At 41.4% G+C, this 15,927-nt stretch overlaps 1 protein-coding gene across 1 annotated transcript; it reads left to right on the forward strand.

The window, feature by feature from the left end:
* The first annotated feature begins 1,032 nt into the window (after window positions 1-1,032).
* On the forward strand, window positions 1,033-11,300 carry LOC115469620 (protocadherin-8-like). The gene is made up of 4 exons (XM_030202414.1): window positions 1,033-3,453; window positions 4,453-4,520; window positions 4,625-4,755; window positions 10,951-11,300. Exons 1-4 carry the CDS (start codon window positions 1,033-1,035, stop codon window positions 11,298-11,300), a joined length of 2,970 nt encoding a protein of 989 aa, XP_030058274.1.
* Window positions 11,301-15,927: the final 4,627 nt, after the last annotated feature.

The raw sequence follows: 15,927 nt of genomic DNA on the forward strand, positions 1-15,927 counted from the left end.
AGGATCTGCCCTGCAAAATTTTAATTTCTGACCACTGAAAGCGATTTTTAATCCCAGACAGGTGTGCATAATTCCCTCTTTAAGCTCTCAGCCCAGGTTCAAAAGAGTGATTAGTGAAATGCCTTCAGGTGAATTATCCAGGATATATTGCTATTCTGGAATACAGAATGTATGTATGTATACATTGAAGGTGCACCAAGCTTCACCCAGGACATACCTCCTCCACTGGCATATATGTGGAAGTAGCACCTTCTCTAAAACCACTACTTATATGGGTACTATGATTTATTTGTTTAAATGACATCTAACTCTTCTAAATCATTTGCTACCTGTTGGGCAGTAGATGAATTGAGTCCCAAATTTCCTGTTCAGATAAATGAGCAAGAACTACTCTTTTATTAATTTGAAAACTGCTCTGATTTTCTTAATTAAGGGTTGTATGGAAAGATGTCAATAAACGTAATTAGCTAGGAAACTAAGGACTAACTCTTTTTCACAACGATCTTGGATTAGTCTTATTGTTCCTCTCTATGTATTGTGTTTCAAGAAACACAAAATTGTTTTTCTCCTGCAAAAGGAAAGATGGTTTCAATTAAACGAGTATCGTGGTAAGAATTTGTGATTCTCAGCATGATGCTTAGGGCTCACAAACTTTCTCAGGAGTGTACTTTTTGTTGTTTGTATGTGTATAAAGAAATATGCCAGTTTAAAATTGTGGATATCTTTGTAGACCTCCTGCTGATCTCTCTCGAGTTACAATCTCATTTGTTCGGTCTGTTTGACCATTTGTGTTCAGGGATAAAGGGATTGGTCAGGGATCAAGCTTCTTTACAGATATAACCCTCTGGCGAGTGAGCGACAGCAACAGTTTGAGGTTTATCCACCAAGGGAAAGTTAAAGACAAAAAATTTAAGTCAGCAAAGGACTTAGAGAGCTGATTGCTTGGATGCTTTTTGGAGAGTCAGATTATAATTGCGAAATATTTTGCTGCTGTATTGAAAATCAGCAAATATGAGCAGTAGAAGAAAGGGCATGATTTGGAATTTTACCCTTCCGGACGGAGTTGGAGTCTTGCCTTCTTTTCTGATATTCCTGAATCTCTTAGTTTCATCATCACTTGGTGAAATTAGCAGATATTACACCTACGAAGAAGATGCTCCCGGCACGGTGATCGGAGTGCTGTCCGAGGACCTGCTCTTTAATTCTGCAGATAGGCCAACCAGCAGTTTCCGCCCGATGAAGCAGCAGAACAACCCGCTGATCCGTGTGAGAGAAAGTGACGGGCAGCTCAGCATCGGGGAGCGCATAGACCGGGAGGAAATCTGCAGTCAGTCCTTGCACTGTGTCTTGGCCTTCGATGTGGTCACTTTCTCCAAGGATCAGTTCAAACTGCTTCATGTGGAGGTGGAGGTGAGAGACATCAATGACAATTCCCCGCATTTCCCCAGAGCAGAAATTTCCCTTGATGTGTGGGAAAATGCTGTTCTGGGCACTCGCATCCCTTTAGAAGTCGCTGTGGACGAAGATGTAGGTTTAAACTCTATCCAGAGCTTCCAGATTTCTGCCAATAGTCATTTTAGTCTGGAAGTGCAGACGAGGGCAGATGGGGTGATATATGCCGATCTGGTGCTGATGAAAGACCTGGACAGAGAAACCCAAGCCGCCTACACAATAGAGATGGTGGCTAAAGATGGAGGGAGCCCGGCTCGGTCCGGCAGCGCAGTGATCAGCGTCCGAGTGCTGGACGTTAATGATAACAGCCCGATGTTTGATCAGAACTCATACACTGTGGATCTTACGGAAGATTCCCCTCTCGGATTTCTTTTACTCGATCTCAATGCAGTGGATCCCGATGAAGGGATGAACGGAGACATCATTTATGACCTCAGTCCCCAGGTGTCTCCTGAGGTGCGCCAGGTCTTTCAAATTGACCCCAAGTCCGGCCGCCTGACTCTGACCGGTCCGTTGGACTTTGAAGTGAAAGAAACCTATGAGTTGGACGTGCAGGCTCAGGATCTGGGTGTCAGCTATCTGACCGCCACCTGCAAGGTCATTGTGCACATAAAGGACGTGAATGACAACGCGCCGGCCATCAGTATCACCCCGCTGACCTCAATCAGTGCTGGGGTGGCTTATATTACGGAGGCAGCGGCCGCCGACAGCTTCGTGGCGCTGATCAGCACCTCGGACAGCGACTCGGGACCCAGCGGCCAAGTGCGCTGCACTCTACACGGCCACGAGCACTTCAAGCTGCAGCAAGCCTACGAGGACAGCTACATGATCGTCACCAGCACTGCCCTGGACAGGGAGAAGATCCCCGAGTACAATCTCACCGTGGTGGCCGAAGACTTAGGTTCCCCTCCTTTCAAAACCATCCGGCACTACACCATCCGGGTGAGCGACGAGAATGATAACGCTCCCCTTTTCACCAGGGCCGTCTATGAAGTGTCCGTGCTGGAGAATAACGCCCCAGGAGCTTATATCACAACCGTGGTGGCCAGAGATCCAGACCTGGGACACAACGGTAAAGTTAATTATCGGCTACTGGAGGCAGAGGTGATAGGTTCTCCTGCCTCCAGTTTAGTTTTTATAGATCTAGATACGGGAGCCTTGCATGCCCGGAATTCTTTTGATTATGAAGGTCTGAAACAGCTGGAGCTGGAAATCCAAGCGAGTGACGGAGGATCCCCTCAGCTCTCAAGCCGTGCGCTGGTTAAGATTACAATTGTAGATCAAAATGACAACGCTCCTGTATTCACATTTCCTCCTCTAAGAAACCAATCTGCTGACATGCTGTTACCAATTAGAGCCCCAACCAACTATCTCATAACCCAGATAAAAGCCAAAGACGCAGATGAAGGGGTGAACTCGGACTTATCCTACGCTATCTTACAGGATAACCACAGGCTATTTGCCATCAACAAAGTAACAGGTGAACTTTCCCTACGAAGAAGGCTGGGTGAAGACTTTTCACACTCTTTGGCAGTTGTGATTGCAGTTTCTGATCATGGCAGGCCATTCCTGTCCTGCACTGCAACTATTAATTTTATTCTTACGGAAACAGCTCCATCTAGTGAACACATTGTGGTCATAGAGTCCACTGAGGGACATCAGCAGGACTGGAACTTTTCTATTATCTTTATTGCTGTGTTAGCTGGAGGCTGCGGTTTACTCGTTTTTGCTATCATTATTGTGGCTTCCACATACTGGAGGAAATCCAGTGATTTTGAGCGGGATTCTGAGCAGCCCGAGAGGTGCAAAGGTAGCATGTTGTTGAAAAGCCCAGTCTTCTCGGAATCTGACAGCTCCACTGGAACTGGATCTCAGCCAGACTCCTGCCAACTCTCCATCAACACAGAATCGGAAGACTGCAACGAAACTTCCCATTCAGACAGCAAAGAATCTGTGTGTTTCTACATGCAGCAAGAGGGAGTCAGGCGTTCAAATTCCAAGGTAAAGTTCTTGAATGTAATTTTACAAATGCGCCATGTTTCAGCGTGTGCCATAGCCACCTTACCGCTGGAGAACTTATAAAAGTGCATTCAAGATAGAACAGGCCATTCTGTTTCTTTTCTTGTAATCTATATCATTAAGGACCTGCTGGTTAACATTTTCTTCATTGCTTTGCCTATGTTAAACATTTGAAAAGCACTGAAAGTTCACTGTGGGGCCTTTCTACTAAGCTGCACTAAAAAGTGGCCTGTGGCTGCATTTCCCATTTTTTGTATTAATGGCCACAGGCTAATTTTTCCATTAACTTGTGGCTATTAGCACAGAAGCCTTTACCCCACCTATTTACAAGGTGTTAAGGGCTCTTGCATTAACCATGTGCTAATCAGTGCACAGCGATGCAACTGTGCTAACCGATTAGCGCTGGACACACGGGATTACATTCTATATATGATGCCTGAAAAATTGGCATAGAATAAATTTCTGTGCAAGCGTATTCTATAAGCAGCATCTAGATATAGGCGTGGTATATAGAATATGCTAGTTGACATCACAGTTCCTAGAACTATGTGCATCCATTTACACCAAGGGAAATGTGGCATAATTAACAGCACATAGATTTAGGCACAGAGGACCTAACAGTGCGGGTAAATTTTGGAATGCCCACCTATTTCCCCACCCATAACCATGCCCCCTTTTGGCTCCATGCATTCGAATTTAGATGCTGTGCATTACAGAATACGCTTAGCTAAATTCTAATTATTGCCATTATTGCTTGCTAAGTTCTGTTAAAAACACTGAATGGCTTGTTAAGTCAATTAAGTGCTAAAAAATATTCTCTATTTTTTTGCGTGTGAGTAGTGCATGCCGAACACAACACTACCATACCATGAGACGTGTAAACAAGACCCGCTGTAGTGGATAGTGCGTTAGTGCTTAATGCAAAAGGGCCCCTATGTTTGAGATGCAGAATAGCATATTTATTTTTGTTTCCATTAACAGAATTCAGCTTCAGTTCCATTACATCCAGTATCCGACTGGCAAGAAGGCAAATCATCCTTGACCTTTAGGTAATGCCATTATTTATGCTACTGTTTCTTTTTAATAATGCATAGTTTATTCAGTCTTTGATATAGAATAGGGGTTATCATTTATCTTCTTGTTTATCCCATAGCAGTTCCAATCCAGATGAATTCAGCATGAAGGACAGCGGGAAAGGTGACAGTGACTTTAATGACAGTGATTCTGACTTTAGTGGTGAGGGCTTCAAGAAACAACCTGAACAGAGCAGTCAAAAGCCAGGTGGTAAGTGCACTTATTCTCATTTTATATATTTTTTAGTCTTCAAACTGCAGACAGCTGGATACAGCAGGATAACATAAATCTAAACAAAGGTGGTATTGCTGCTCCTTGTGATTTTGGGCAAGTCACTTAACCCTCCATTGCCTCAGGTAATGGAGGGTTAAGTGACTTGTGAGCCCTCCAGGGATAGAAAAATACCCAGTGTACCTGAATGTAATAAATCCAAATAAATAAATAAATACAAATAAAATAAAATGTAAGTCATCTTGAGCTACTACTGAAAAAGGTGTGAGCAAATTTAAAACTAAATAAACATGAGCACATAATAAAAGATTGAGCCTCATTTATCAAATATCAGAGCTAGGGATAAACTCTTCTTGTTAATGCTGAACAGTGGCATAGGTAGGACTGAGTGGACCTGGGTTGGAAAGATTAAGATGAGCTACCCCTTCCAAAGGTAGTGGGGAACCGGGAGGAGGGGAGGGGATGGAGGAGAAACCCATTCAAAGTTCCAGTAAACAAACCCTGCAAAAAGTAAACACATTGCAGACCTACATAGAAAACCTGTCATAGTAATAGAAATAGACACTAAAATGCAAAGTATCAGAGATGCACATTTCCTAAAGCTGACATATTACAATTAATAAATTCAGGAAAAAATATTTTTTCTACCTTTTCTGTTTTTCTCCACTCTTTCCAAGATCCTCCATTACTTTCACATTTCTTTTCTCTCTATGTCCATTATCCATCTTTCACTCCTTTCCCTATCCACCTCGCATGTTCAGCATCTGCCCTCTCAGTGTCCCTATCCCTCCCCTGTGGCTAGCATCTCTTCTCTGTGTCCCTGTCCTTCTGCTTATACAGCTTGTTGCCTCTGTCTTCCAGTTCTTCCACACTCCCCACCTAGGGCCCTGAGGGGTCATTTTACTAAGGCGCACTAACAGATTTAATGCATGCTAACGATTAGCGCACACTAAATGACAACACCCATTATATTCCTATGGGTGCCTTATCATTCAGCACACACTAATTGTTAGAGCGTGCTCAATCTGTTAGCGCACCTTAGTAAAAGGACGCCTGAGTCTCTCCCTCTCTCCCCCTCCACAGACAGGCATCACTCTCTCCTTCCACTGCTTCAGTGACTTCCCCCCCCCCCCCCCAGGGTCCAGTCTCTCTCACTCTCCTCCCTTCATTTACCTTGAGCTCCAGAATCTCTCTCTCTCTTTTCCCTCCCCTTTGGTCCAGCATCATCTCTGACCTTTTCTTCCCCAGGTCTTACTCTCTACCTTCTACCTCAAACCCTCCCATGCAGGTGGTCATCTAGGGGTCCCCAAACAGAGTCTCTTGGAAGACCCTCCAGTTTCTGTCACAGCAGAAGAACTGATGCATGCTGCAAAGCCCTGAGTTCTGTGAGATATTTTGAGAAGCAAAGCTAGCAATAACATAAATTCAGGGAAGAATGGCATCTCTGGTCCCAGGGGGTCCCGTGAAGAACTCACAGTGGGGGGAAAAAACCCTCCCAGGAGCATATTTTCCCCTGTAAATTGCATCTCATCTGGCAAAGGTCAGCTAAGTAGGCATGATGAGCAGAAAGAAAAAAAGGAAAAATTATGTCTTAGCTGATAATTTACTTTTCTTTAGTCCCAACAGATCAGTCCACTTGTGTGTTATATCCGTCGACCAGCGGATAGACATAGAAAGAAAGTAGTTCTTTGTGATGCATCCCATAAGGGTACCATGCACTTATAGTTCCTCAGTACTTCAAATGACAAAGCAATGGAGGTTTTATATAGAAATATATAGGTAGCACGTGGGTATACTATCAAAACATGTCTCACTCATACCAAGAAAGCAATATTGATATGAAATGGCACTCTTTCCTACTTGAGGATAAAAATGACCAAGACACAGAGCAAGGACATTTCCCTATCCACCTCTCTCCCTTTTCCTAACAGGTCTGGTATCCCTCTAATTCTCTGCCCCCTCCTCTGCAGGTCCTGGCATCTCTCTAACCCCCTCAGCTCCCTGGGGACCTCAAAACCCACAGCAGAGAGCTGGCAGATTCAGCAAAGTAAACAGACTGCTCTGGCCAGTACCTCCAGAGCCTCTCCACTGCCGCCTCCATCCTCTCTGATGTTGCTTCCTGTGGGCAAAACACACCAGGGTCATTGGCCCTGGCGGTGCCAGATGGAAGCAGTCTGTTTACCTCACTGCCTCTACTGGCTGCCCTCTGTGAAATTTGAGTGCGGGGGGGGGGGGGGGTAACTGTTTATTTTTTACTCTGCTTGCTCTGTGCTTTGCTAACCTAGAGATAAAAGGGAGCAAGAAGTAATACTATTCAATAAATAGAAATGCTTTGAAAAGCTGAATAATATTTATCAAGCTAGTCTAGATGCAGCAGAAATCTAATATGCAGCAGAAGTCTAACTTACTGTGACTCCAAACCAGTAGACCACCAAAAATCATAATGTTTAAAAGCTTGGTCTAGTTTTGCAAGCAATTTTGCAGCAAAGTCCACTTGTTCCTGCCCCCTATTGTGGCAGTCATTTTTCTGAGGCAGCCATAAGAGGCAGGAGCGAGTGGGCTTCATTCCTGTCCCAGTTGCCCCCGCTGGACCACCAGGGATTTCACGTAAGCCAGGGGAGGGTGTGTGTACCTATCCTGCATGGAGAAGGGGTGAAAGGGGGTAAGGGTGTTTTGTTTGTTCAGGGGAAAAGGGTGGGAGGCTTGGTATTGCCTTGGAGGGGAAGGAGAATTAGGACCTGAGTGTGTGTGTGTGTGTGGTGGGGGGAGGGGGTGGGGGGGGTTCAAAGTGGCTCTACACTTTTTTCTCTTTATGAAGGTGCCCGGCTTTTGAGCTGTGCTAAATTTACTCACTTAACTATGTGGGTACCAGCACTGAATACAACTGACACCTGCAGAACTGCTGGATCCTCCCCAACCCCATGTACAACCCCTGACCTGCCTACTTTCTTGATGACCAGTCAGAGCTGGCACTGCTCACTGAAGTGTCACTGAATATAAGTGACTGGATGGCCATGAGCGATTTGAGCAGGCTGGAGCCTCTCCTGATCATTTAAATCACTTTGAATATTGGGTGGAGTGTATGTTTTAGAGGGCTGATTGGACTGATGGATACAGCCACATATATACTTTCTATAGAATAACATACATGCAAAAAATAAAACATGTTTCAACTGGCAATGCTCAAAGTGTAATTAGGAGCTCTGAAAAGACTGGTAGAAAGCAATACAGATGTGGGAAATTGGAGTGTTGTCTAGCCACACTATTCCCTCCCCCCCACCCAAAAAAAAATCTGTTGTCTATCTTCAATGATATTTGAAAATAGTATGGCTAGACCACACTCATATTTCACATATTTGCACTGCTTTCTGATGTGATTATCTGCTCTGCTTATTTAACATTTGCATTAGTTTGGTAAATTCTTTCAAGCTATTTTAGGGTAATTAATTCAAACTAACTATTGTTTCTTCAGTAAAAAGTCAATCTTTTGAACATCCATGGTTAGTATATACCTAAAATGGATTGAAACAATTAAGCTTTCCTTGTTGGTTCAAAATGACCAGTTGATAATGATATATGTTTTATTGCATATTTGTGTCACTCTGGCTACAGTGTCTGCCTGTACCCATCAGTACAGTCCTCCCTCTAGCCCTCTATCAGTCTGTACATGTATATATGTATGTATTTAATCTAATTTATTACGTGCTATTCTAGCAATAATCCATCACAAGTTACAATAATAACATGTAATATGTAATCAATGTATAATCAGGGTCCCAAAAAAACAGCAAGGCAATCGATCTGCAAACTCCAATGTGGATAAACAAAACAGCAGATCAAGATAAATGTGAAGATTTTATTGATATCATATACCAGAATATTGCCCGACACAGGCCATATTTCGCCCAAAAGGGCTGTGTCAGGGGCTAAATTATTGACTGTGCAGAAACAATGTTCCAACTGGAAATACGATTTATACACATCAAACAAAAAGGACATATAATAAAAACCAGCAAGGTGACCACAACTGTTGTATAACGATCAACCAAGCAACTCACAACTCACAACGTTTATCTTGATCTGCTGTTTTGTTTGTCCACATCAATGTATAATCATGAAGTTATATTAAGTCATTACTTAAACCACAATATAAAATAACAATTCACTTGTGTGCAATGATATAGTGATAGGTAATTAAAAACCTTATTAAGGGACTCTTTTACTAAGCTGTGGTAAGTACTAACACATGCTTACCACAGGTTAAAAACAACTATTGTGGGAGCATGCTCAGGCATCTTGCGGTGGTTTTGCCATCTGCGTGTGCTTCCCACATGCTAAAAAAATACTTTTTTTTGGTGCTGGGGTAGTTTTTTGGGGCAGAGAATAGGCGTGTTCTGCGCAAACCCCCGGATTCTATATAACATGACTAGCATTCCGTGCCGAAATCCAAGCATATTCTATAATAATATGTGTAACTTAATTGGCTTAACATGCTAATCAGCACTGTTAACAGCACTTAACAAGCAATAATGAGCACAAATTGACAATAATTAGAATTTACGCGCATAACTCTCTAAGCGTAGTCTGTAGAGCACTGTGCCTAAATTCTAATGCGCGCAGGCAAAAAGGAGCATGGTTAAAGGTGGGGAAATAGGCATTTTGTGGGCATTCCAAAATTTATTCACACTGTTACAGAATATGGCCCACTGTACCTAAATCTATATGGCGGGATTTCCACCATGTTTTCATCGGTATAAAGGGAGGTGTATAGCTCTAGGCACTAGGATATCAACTATGTGTATTCTATATACCATGTCTAAATCTAGGCACTGCTTATAGACTATACTTAGGTGGAAATGTTTTCTGTGTGGATTTTTCAGGTGCCATATATAGAATCTGGCCCTAATTGGTTAGTGCAGCTACATTGCCGTGCACCAACCGATTAATGCGTTGATGGCCATGTGCTAATGGGGAAATTAGCGCGCAGCTATTAATTGAAAAACATGGGAAATGTGGCCATTTTACAGTTGCACTAAAAGTGGCCTTAGTGCATGGGAAAGCCTCGTGCTAATGATAGCGCTGGCCACTTTTTAGCACTGCTTAGTAAAAGTGCCCCTAAATAAATCATGCATTATCTTATTAATTATTAAAAGAATAAAGATGGGTTTGCTATAGCATTTTCCAATTTGAGGCAGGGGATACATCTGGTTAGGATTGTAATATAGCATTTTAAGGACATATTTATATGGATACTCATATTTTTCATTTTTTTTGAAAGAGAAATTGTGGCATTTTGCCAATTCTTTTCAAAGGTGAAGATTGGGGAAATAAGGGAAACATGATTTACAACTTGAGAATATTTATGCACTGGGAGTTTTTGTCCCAGCTGATTAGATTTTTGAGTGAAAAAGGTGTGATTTGGATGGAGAAACAGAAGGGATCATATAGCAGATACAGAAATATCTCCCATCATTTTGGTGCTACAGGCTTGATTAAAAAAAAATAACATACTCATATAGGTTTCCAATACATGTTACATCTTACGAATTCCAGGGGAAAGGTTTTTTTGGCTTGTTGCAAATTTTATAGTGCGCATTAGCAGTAAATTTGAAAGACTGAGATCATATTCCACATGCCTTGGTTTAGGAGTGAGGTTCATTCCTGACATGGTATGCGCAAAACTAACCTGTATGGAACAATTTCCCCCAGATGTTTACTGTTGGTGCTTTCTGCTGCTGAATAGTATCTGTGCTTGAATTGCTCGAGGCTCATGAATTTAGTACTGGATGATGCATTCATTCATGGTATATTTCCTTCTTTGGCACAGTGTAATGCTGCTTGGCAACAGCATTGGACTGAATAGCACTTGGTTAATAAGTAAGTCATGATATTTTTTTGAAAAGGTAAAAAGACAAAAAAAAAACCCTATGAAAGGCAATGCTTCTGAATAGTTTGGAAGCATATGATTGAACCTAGGCAATGTCATAATTTGCAAGAACACCAAAGAAACGTTTTTGCTTATTTTGCTGATGTTGCTACCCCTTAACATTTCTGGAAATAGATTACTATGATGTTTATTATATGTATTTATTTCCTGATAATATTTTAGAAATTTGGTGGAAACCATTTAGGCATGTAGATTTCAAAAGCTTAAGTGCATTATTTCTCTTCAAGGTTATCCTATCCACGAAGCTGGAAGTCTTTACAGTAATGAAGGAAGTTGCCACCAGCCACCTAAGAACAAAGACCTTCCACCACAGTGTGGCAGGGGAAATATGATTGCCTATTGTCTAACTCCTGTTTACCAGCATGCATCCCAGCACAGAAAACACAATGTGCATTTGCATCATCTAAAATCATCCAATGAGTCTTATCACCAAGTTAGCATTCCAAAAACAGAAAGGTCACAGAGCAGTGTGGAAAACAGAGGACCATCTTCATCTATCCAGTCATCAAAAGAAGGTGCAAATGTTTCAGGAACTATTTTTCATCTTAGTCCATCTGAAGTAGCTACATCCTTCTAAAAACTATGACTCACAAAGAAGCAGAAGGTGCCCTGATAATGTCCCAATTATACCTGTCTCTGTTACAATGCAGCCATTATTATTCATTGAATTATGTAAATAATTGCACAAGCTAGCAAAGTAGGTTAAAGCTGCAAAAATAGAACATTTATTTAAAACTTAGAATAGGCATTTAGGGTAAATCAATTCAGCAGGATGCCCCATTTACTTTAGATTATTTTGTTTGCAAGGAAGGCTAATCATTTGTAAAGCTTTTGCAAACTAATTTTGCTTTGGAACAGTGTGTTAGATACCAGCGTATGAGACTGTGCTGTTCCTTGTCATAAGCTTGTGCTCTTATTGGATTGATGTGCATGAATATGGTTTTAATAGCCCCCAGTGACCTCAGGAGAAGTGTACAGCCATTCTAAAATTTGAACACCCCTTATTACTAACGTAGAAATATAGGTAAACCAAAAGGTTGTTGGAGAGACCTTATTAGTGGACTACTTAATACATGGGGCATTGTTAATGAATTATGGACTCCTTTTTACCTATGTATTAAACAGTGGTCTTAGTGCACCCTTATGCAAGTTTTTCTGCACACTAAGGCCATTTTTACAGCAGCCGGATAATGGTTGATCTGCTAGTTTTGCTATTAACGGCCATGTGCTAATGCTGCCATTAGCATGCGGCCATTTAAAAAAGAAATCAGTGTGTGACAACACTTACCAACACTAATTTTGTAGGCAGTAAGGGCTCATGTGCAAATCCCACACTATCCAGGTAATACATGATAATATTGCTGCACTGAGTAGCACGGGAGCCCACATTCTCCACATCCCCAGATACACCCCCTCCAACAAAATGTTATATTTTTTAGTGCATGGTTAGCATACACCAATTTGGAACTTACAGCAGGACACCCGAGCACTTCTCGCAGTAAGCCATTTTAAGCTGTGTTAAGTGCATACCAGCACTTAGTGCAGCTTACTAAAAGGGCCCCTATGTGAATCCAATAAAAGTTCTCACTTACAACCATATATTCATGTGCATTAACATGTTGACCATGCTACCTTAGCCTTAATATAAAAATGTGACTTTGAACTATCCTTTGAAACAAATGGAAGACAAAAAAAAGGGGAATATAATCAAGAAACTGTTCCTTAGAAGGTCTTAGGTAGGCCTGCTGCATCTACAAAGTCTAGACAAATCAATTTTACTAAATTTTTGCTGTTATATAATTGCACCAAAGAGAAAAACTGAAAGCCATAATATGGTTGATATTGCTGCTAAAGGAAAAGAAAATCCTGAGATTTATTTTTTATTTTACACTGGAAGTCATTGTAAATATTTTATATAAAAGAGATAGTGATATAGATGTACATTTGTAGCTGAATTTTTCCATTAAATATTTATTTTCTCTGAATTGGAGAATGTGTCTTTTCTTATTTTAGTTTTCAGTTAATAACTATGCTTAAAGGTGCATACTGAAGTAGAGAAACCTCTTCGGATGCACCAGGCCTGCTTTGTCAAAGGCTTTTTCCTTAGCTACAGACTGAGTCAGAAATCAGTCCCAGTTTTGCATTTAAAAACTGTTTATATTATTTTAATTTCTCCTCTCGTTAGCAATATTGCATGTCTTCTATAATTCAGTTCTGACTGCTTGTCCTGATATTATATCATGAATAAACCTTTCCTGACACCACAATGTAATGGTGAGGACACTATTAAATCACAAGTAAATGATTATGACTGTAGGGATAAATGACAGTCACACACTATCTTTGATCAAGTTGATGAGAAATAATATGAATGTGCAAAATCATGTTGTCATGTTCCCACTTGCAGTGACATGACACCATGGATTCATGCTCTGAAGTTTTGATGGTGCAGTTGGACGAAATACAGATTTTTATTATAAAAAAAATGTCTCCTGTGTCTAACTGAGGGGGTCTTTTTACTAAGCCATGCAGCGTTTTGAGCTCATGGCAGAAATCAGTTGGCAGTAAATGCCGAGACAGCCGTAGGAATATAATGGGCATCTCGGCATTTACCGCTTGCTGATTTCTGCTGCGAGCTAAAAATGCTACCTTGGCTTAGTAAAAGATCCCCTAAGTAATTAAGGGCTCCTTTTACAAAGCAGTTCTATTGATTAGTGTACACCGTTCTGTAGATAAACCTCTCTTATCTGTCCCCTTCTCCTCTACTGCTAATTCCAGACTCCGTTCCTTTTATCTTGCTGCACCTCATGCCTGGAATAAACTTCCCGAGCATGCACGTCTAGCCCCGTCTTTGGCCGTTTTCAAGTCCATACTCTTTACTACTACTTTTGACTCCTAAGCACTACTCACTTGCCCTGTCCTTTATACTCACCTCTTTATTCCCTTACCCTTAATTGTTCTGTCTGTTTACCTGTCTTATCTAGATTGTAAGCTCTTTGAGCAGGGACTGTATTTTTGTGTATGGTATACAGTGCTGCGTATGCCTTGTAGCGCTATAGAAATGATAAGTAGTAGTAGTAGTGTGCACTAAGGGGGTCTTTTTCTAAGCCACACTAGGGATTTTAGCTCGCGGTAGAAATCAGCTGGCAGTAAACGTTGAGACGCCCATAGGAATATAATGGGTGTCTTGGAGTTTACTGCCAGCTGATTCCTACTGCAAGCTAAAAACGCTAGTGCGACTTAGAAAAAGACCCCCGGAATGTGAAGAAGTCCATAGGAATCGAATGGACGACTTCTCATCCAGCACATGCTAATCGGTAGTGCTGCTTTTTAAAAGGAGACCTAAGTTATCAATGTGGGCTACTGTTAAAATGTATTATTTTACTGTTAACCCCAATTATTAGTAACTCATTGCATAAAATGGGGTCTGTGGTAAATAGCATGAGTCAGTGCTACTACTAATCATTTCTATGGTGCTACTAGACACATGCAGCACTGTACACATTATATATAGGTACCCCTAGGGGGCTCACAATCAAGTTTTTTGTACCTGGGACAATGGAGGGTTAGGTGACTTGCCCAGGGTCACAAGGAGTTGCAGTGGGAATTGAACCCAGGTTACCAGGATCAAAGCTTGCTACACTAACCATTAGGCTACTCCTAATGGTACTCCTCTACTCTTAATGGTAGCCCACATTGATAACTAAACCTCTAACGGGTAGATTCTATAAATGGCACAAAAAAACTGCTGAGTGCTATTTTATAAGCTATGCCTAATGTAAGATGTGGTTTATAGAAGAGGGTCATGCTTAAAGTTTGGTGTGTTCATTTGCACCAATGAAAACAAGGTACAAATACCCCCTTATTTTATAGCTGTGTGCATAACCAAAAACCATGCCCATGATCTACCTGAACCACCCATGACACTCCCATTTCTGAGCCCCCTTTTTCAGGATATGCGTAAAATTTAAGCATGGATCCTGTGCCTAAATTTACTCACATAAATGCCAATTAAATCTAATTAGTGCAAATGCTTGTTAAAAAGCCAATTATTGGCACTAATTAGCTCATTATTCAATTAAATTGCATGGTCATCGCCATTTCTAAAATCTATGTGCATTGTTATAGAATGTCTGTTACCATTAGATTGTAAGCTCTCTTGAGCAGGGACTGTCCCTCCCCGTGTTTAAACTTGTACAGCGCTGCGTAACCCTGGCAGCGCTATAGAAATGCTAAGTAGTAGTAGTAGTAGAATACACTCGCTCTGCGCATAACACATGGCATAAATGTCCACTGCTATATTTGGTCACGTGGAGAGGCACTCAGTGTAATTCTATATAGCATGTGTTAATTTAAGCCTGTTCTATAAAATTTAGGCATACTTTACAGTATACGCCTAGGCACATTTTTTTTCCATGTAGAATTTTCAGGTGCCATATATAGAATCTATTTCAGAATGTGCTGTCAGGAAAGTGCCCAGAAATATTCATCTCCAAGTTCATCACCTCCTTCCACCCTTTCTCTTAAAGAAATACTGATGTTATAAACAGAGCAACTGTTACCTATAGCTTCAACCTCTCCTTTAGCTCCTTTTCACTGACTTGATGAAGGGAGTATAACAACGGAAAATAAATCACAAAGGTATGTGTTGTTTGGGGGAACAGCATTATTTGTGTTTGGAAAGTCTCACTACAGCTATTCTTTTATTAACTGAGTGTTTACAAAGGGGGGAAACAGAGGAATTGGCCTATGGCAGTGTTTCCCAAGTTGGTCCTTTAGTACCCCCTTGCCAGTCAGGTTTTCAGAATATCCACAAAGTATGCAAATCAATCTCATGCATATTCATTACAGATATTCTGAAAACCTGACTGGAAAGGGGGCACTCCAGGACCGACTTGGGAAACACTGGTCTATGGCACTCACCAGGATCTGGAAGACATGCAGGTCTCTGTATAGCAACAGGGAAGTTAAATGTACACTGTCTAGACTCACTGCATGAACACAATTGCTGTTACTGGCTACTTGAAAGACTCTGGGGGCTCAGCTCAGAGCAATGATCAGAAAGGGAAAGGCAATGTTTTCATGTAGGTTGTGGGAGCTTGAGAGTGAGAGTCAAAGGAGGATTTTTAATGTTATGTTACCTGGCCAGTATTGCTGTCCTCGTCTGAGTCATGGGCAGTGACTGCCATGCAACCAGGCTTCCT

Source organism: Microcaecilia unicolor, chromosome 4, assembly GCF_901765095.1.
Source record: "Microcaecilia unicolor chromosome 4, aMicUni1.1, whole genome shotgun sequence".
In the NCBI taxonomy this organism is placed as follows: Eukaryota; Metazoa; Chordata; class Amphibia; order Gymnophiona; family Siphonopidae; genus Microcaecilia; species Microcaecilia unicolor.

What these genes read in the sequence shown, in the direction of transcription:
- LOC115469620 (XM_030202414.1), top strand. Translation starts at nt 1,033, where the DNA reads ATGATTTGGAATTTTACCCTTCCGGACGGAGTTGGAGTCTTGCCTTCT. An exon ending in TCAGGCGTTCAAATTCCAAG is followed by an intron (nt 3,454 to 4,452) that starts GTAAAGTTCTTG and finishes TTCCATTAACAG; the next exon opens with AATTCAGCTTCAGTTCCATT. An exon ending in GAGCAGTCAAAAGCCAGGTG is followed by an intron (nt 4,756 to 10,950) that starts GTAAGTGCACTT and finishes TTTCTCTTCAAG; the next exon opens with GTTATCCTATCCACGAAGCT.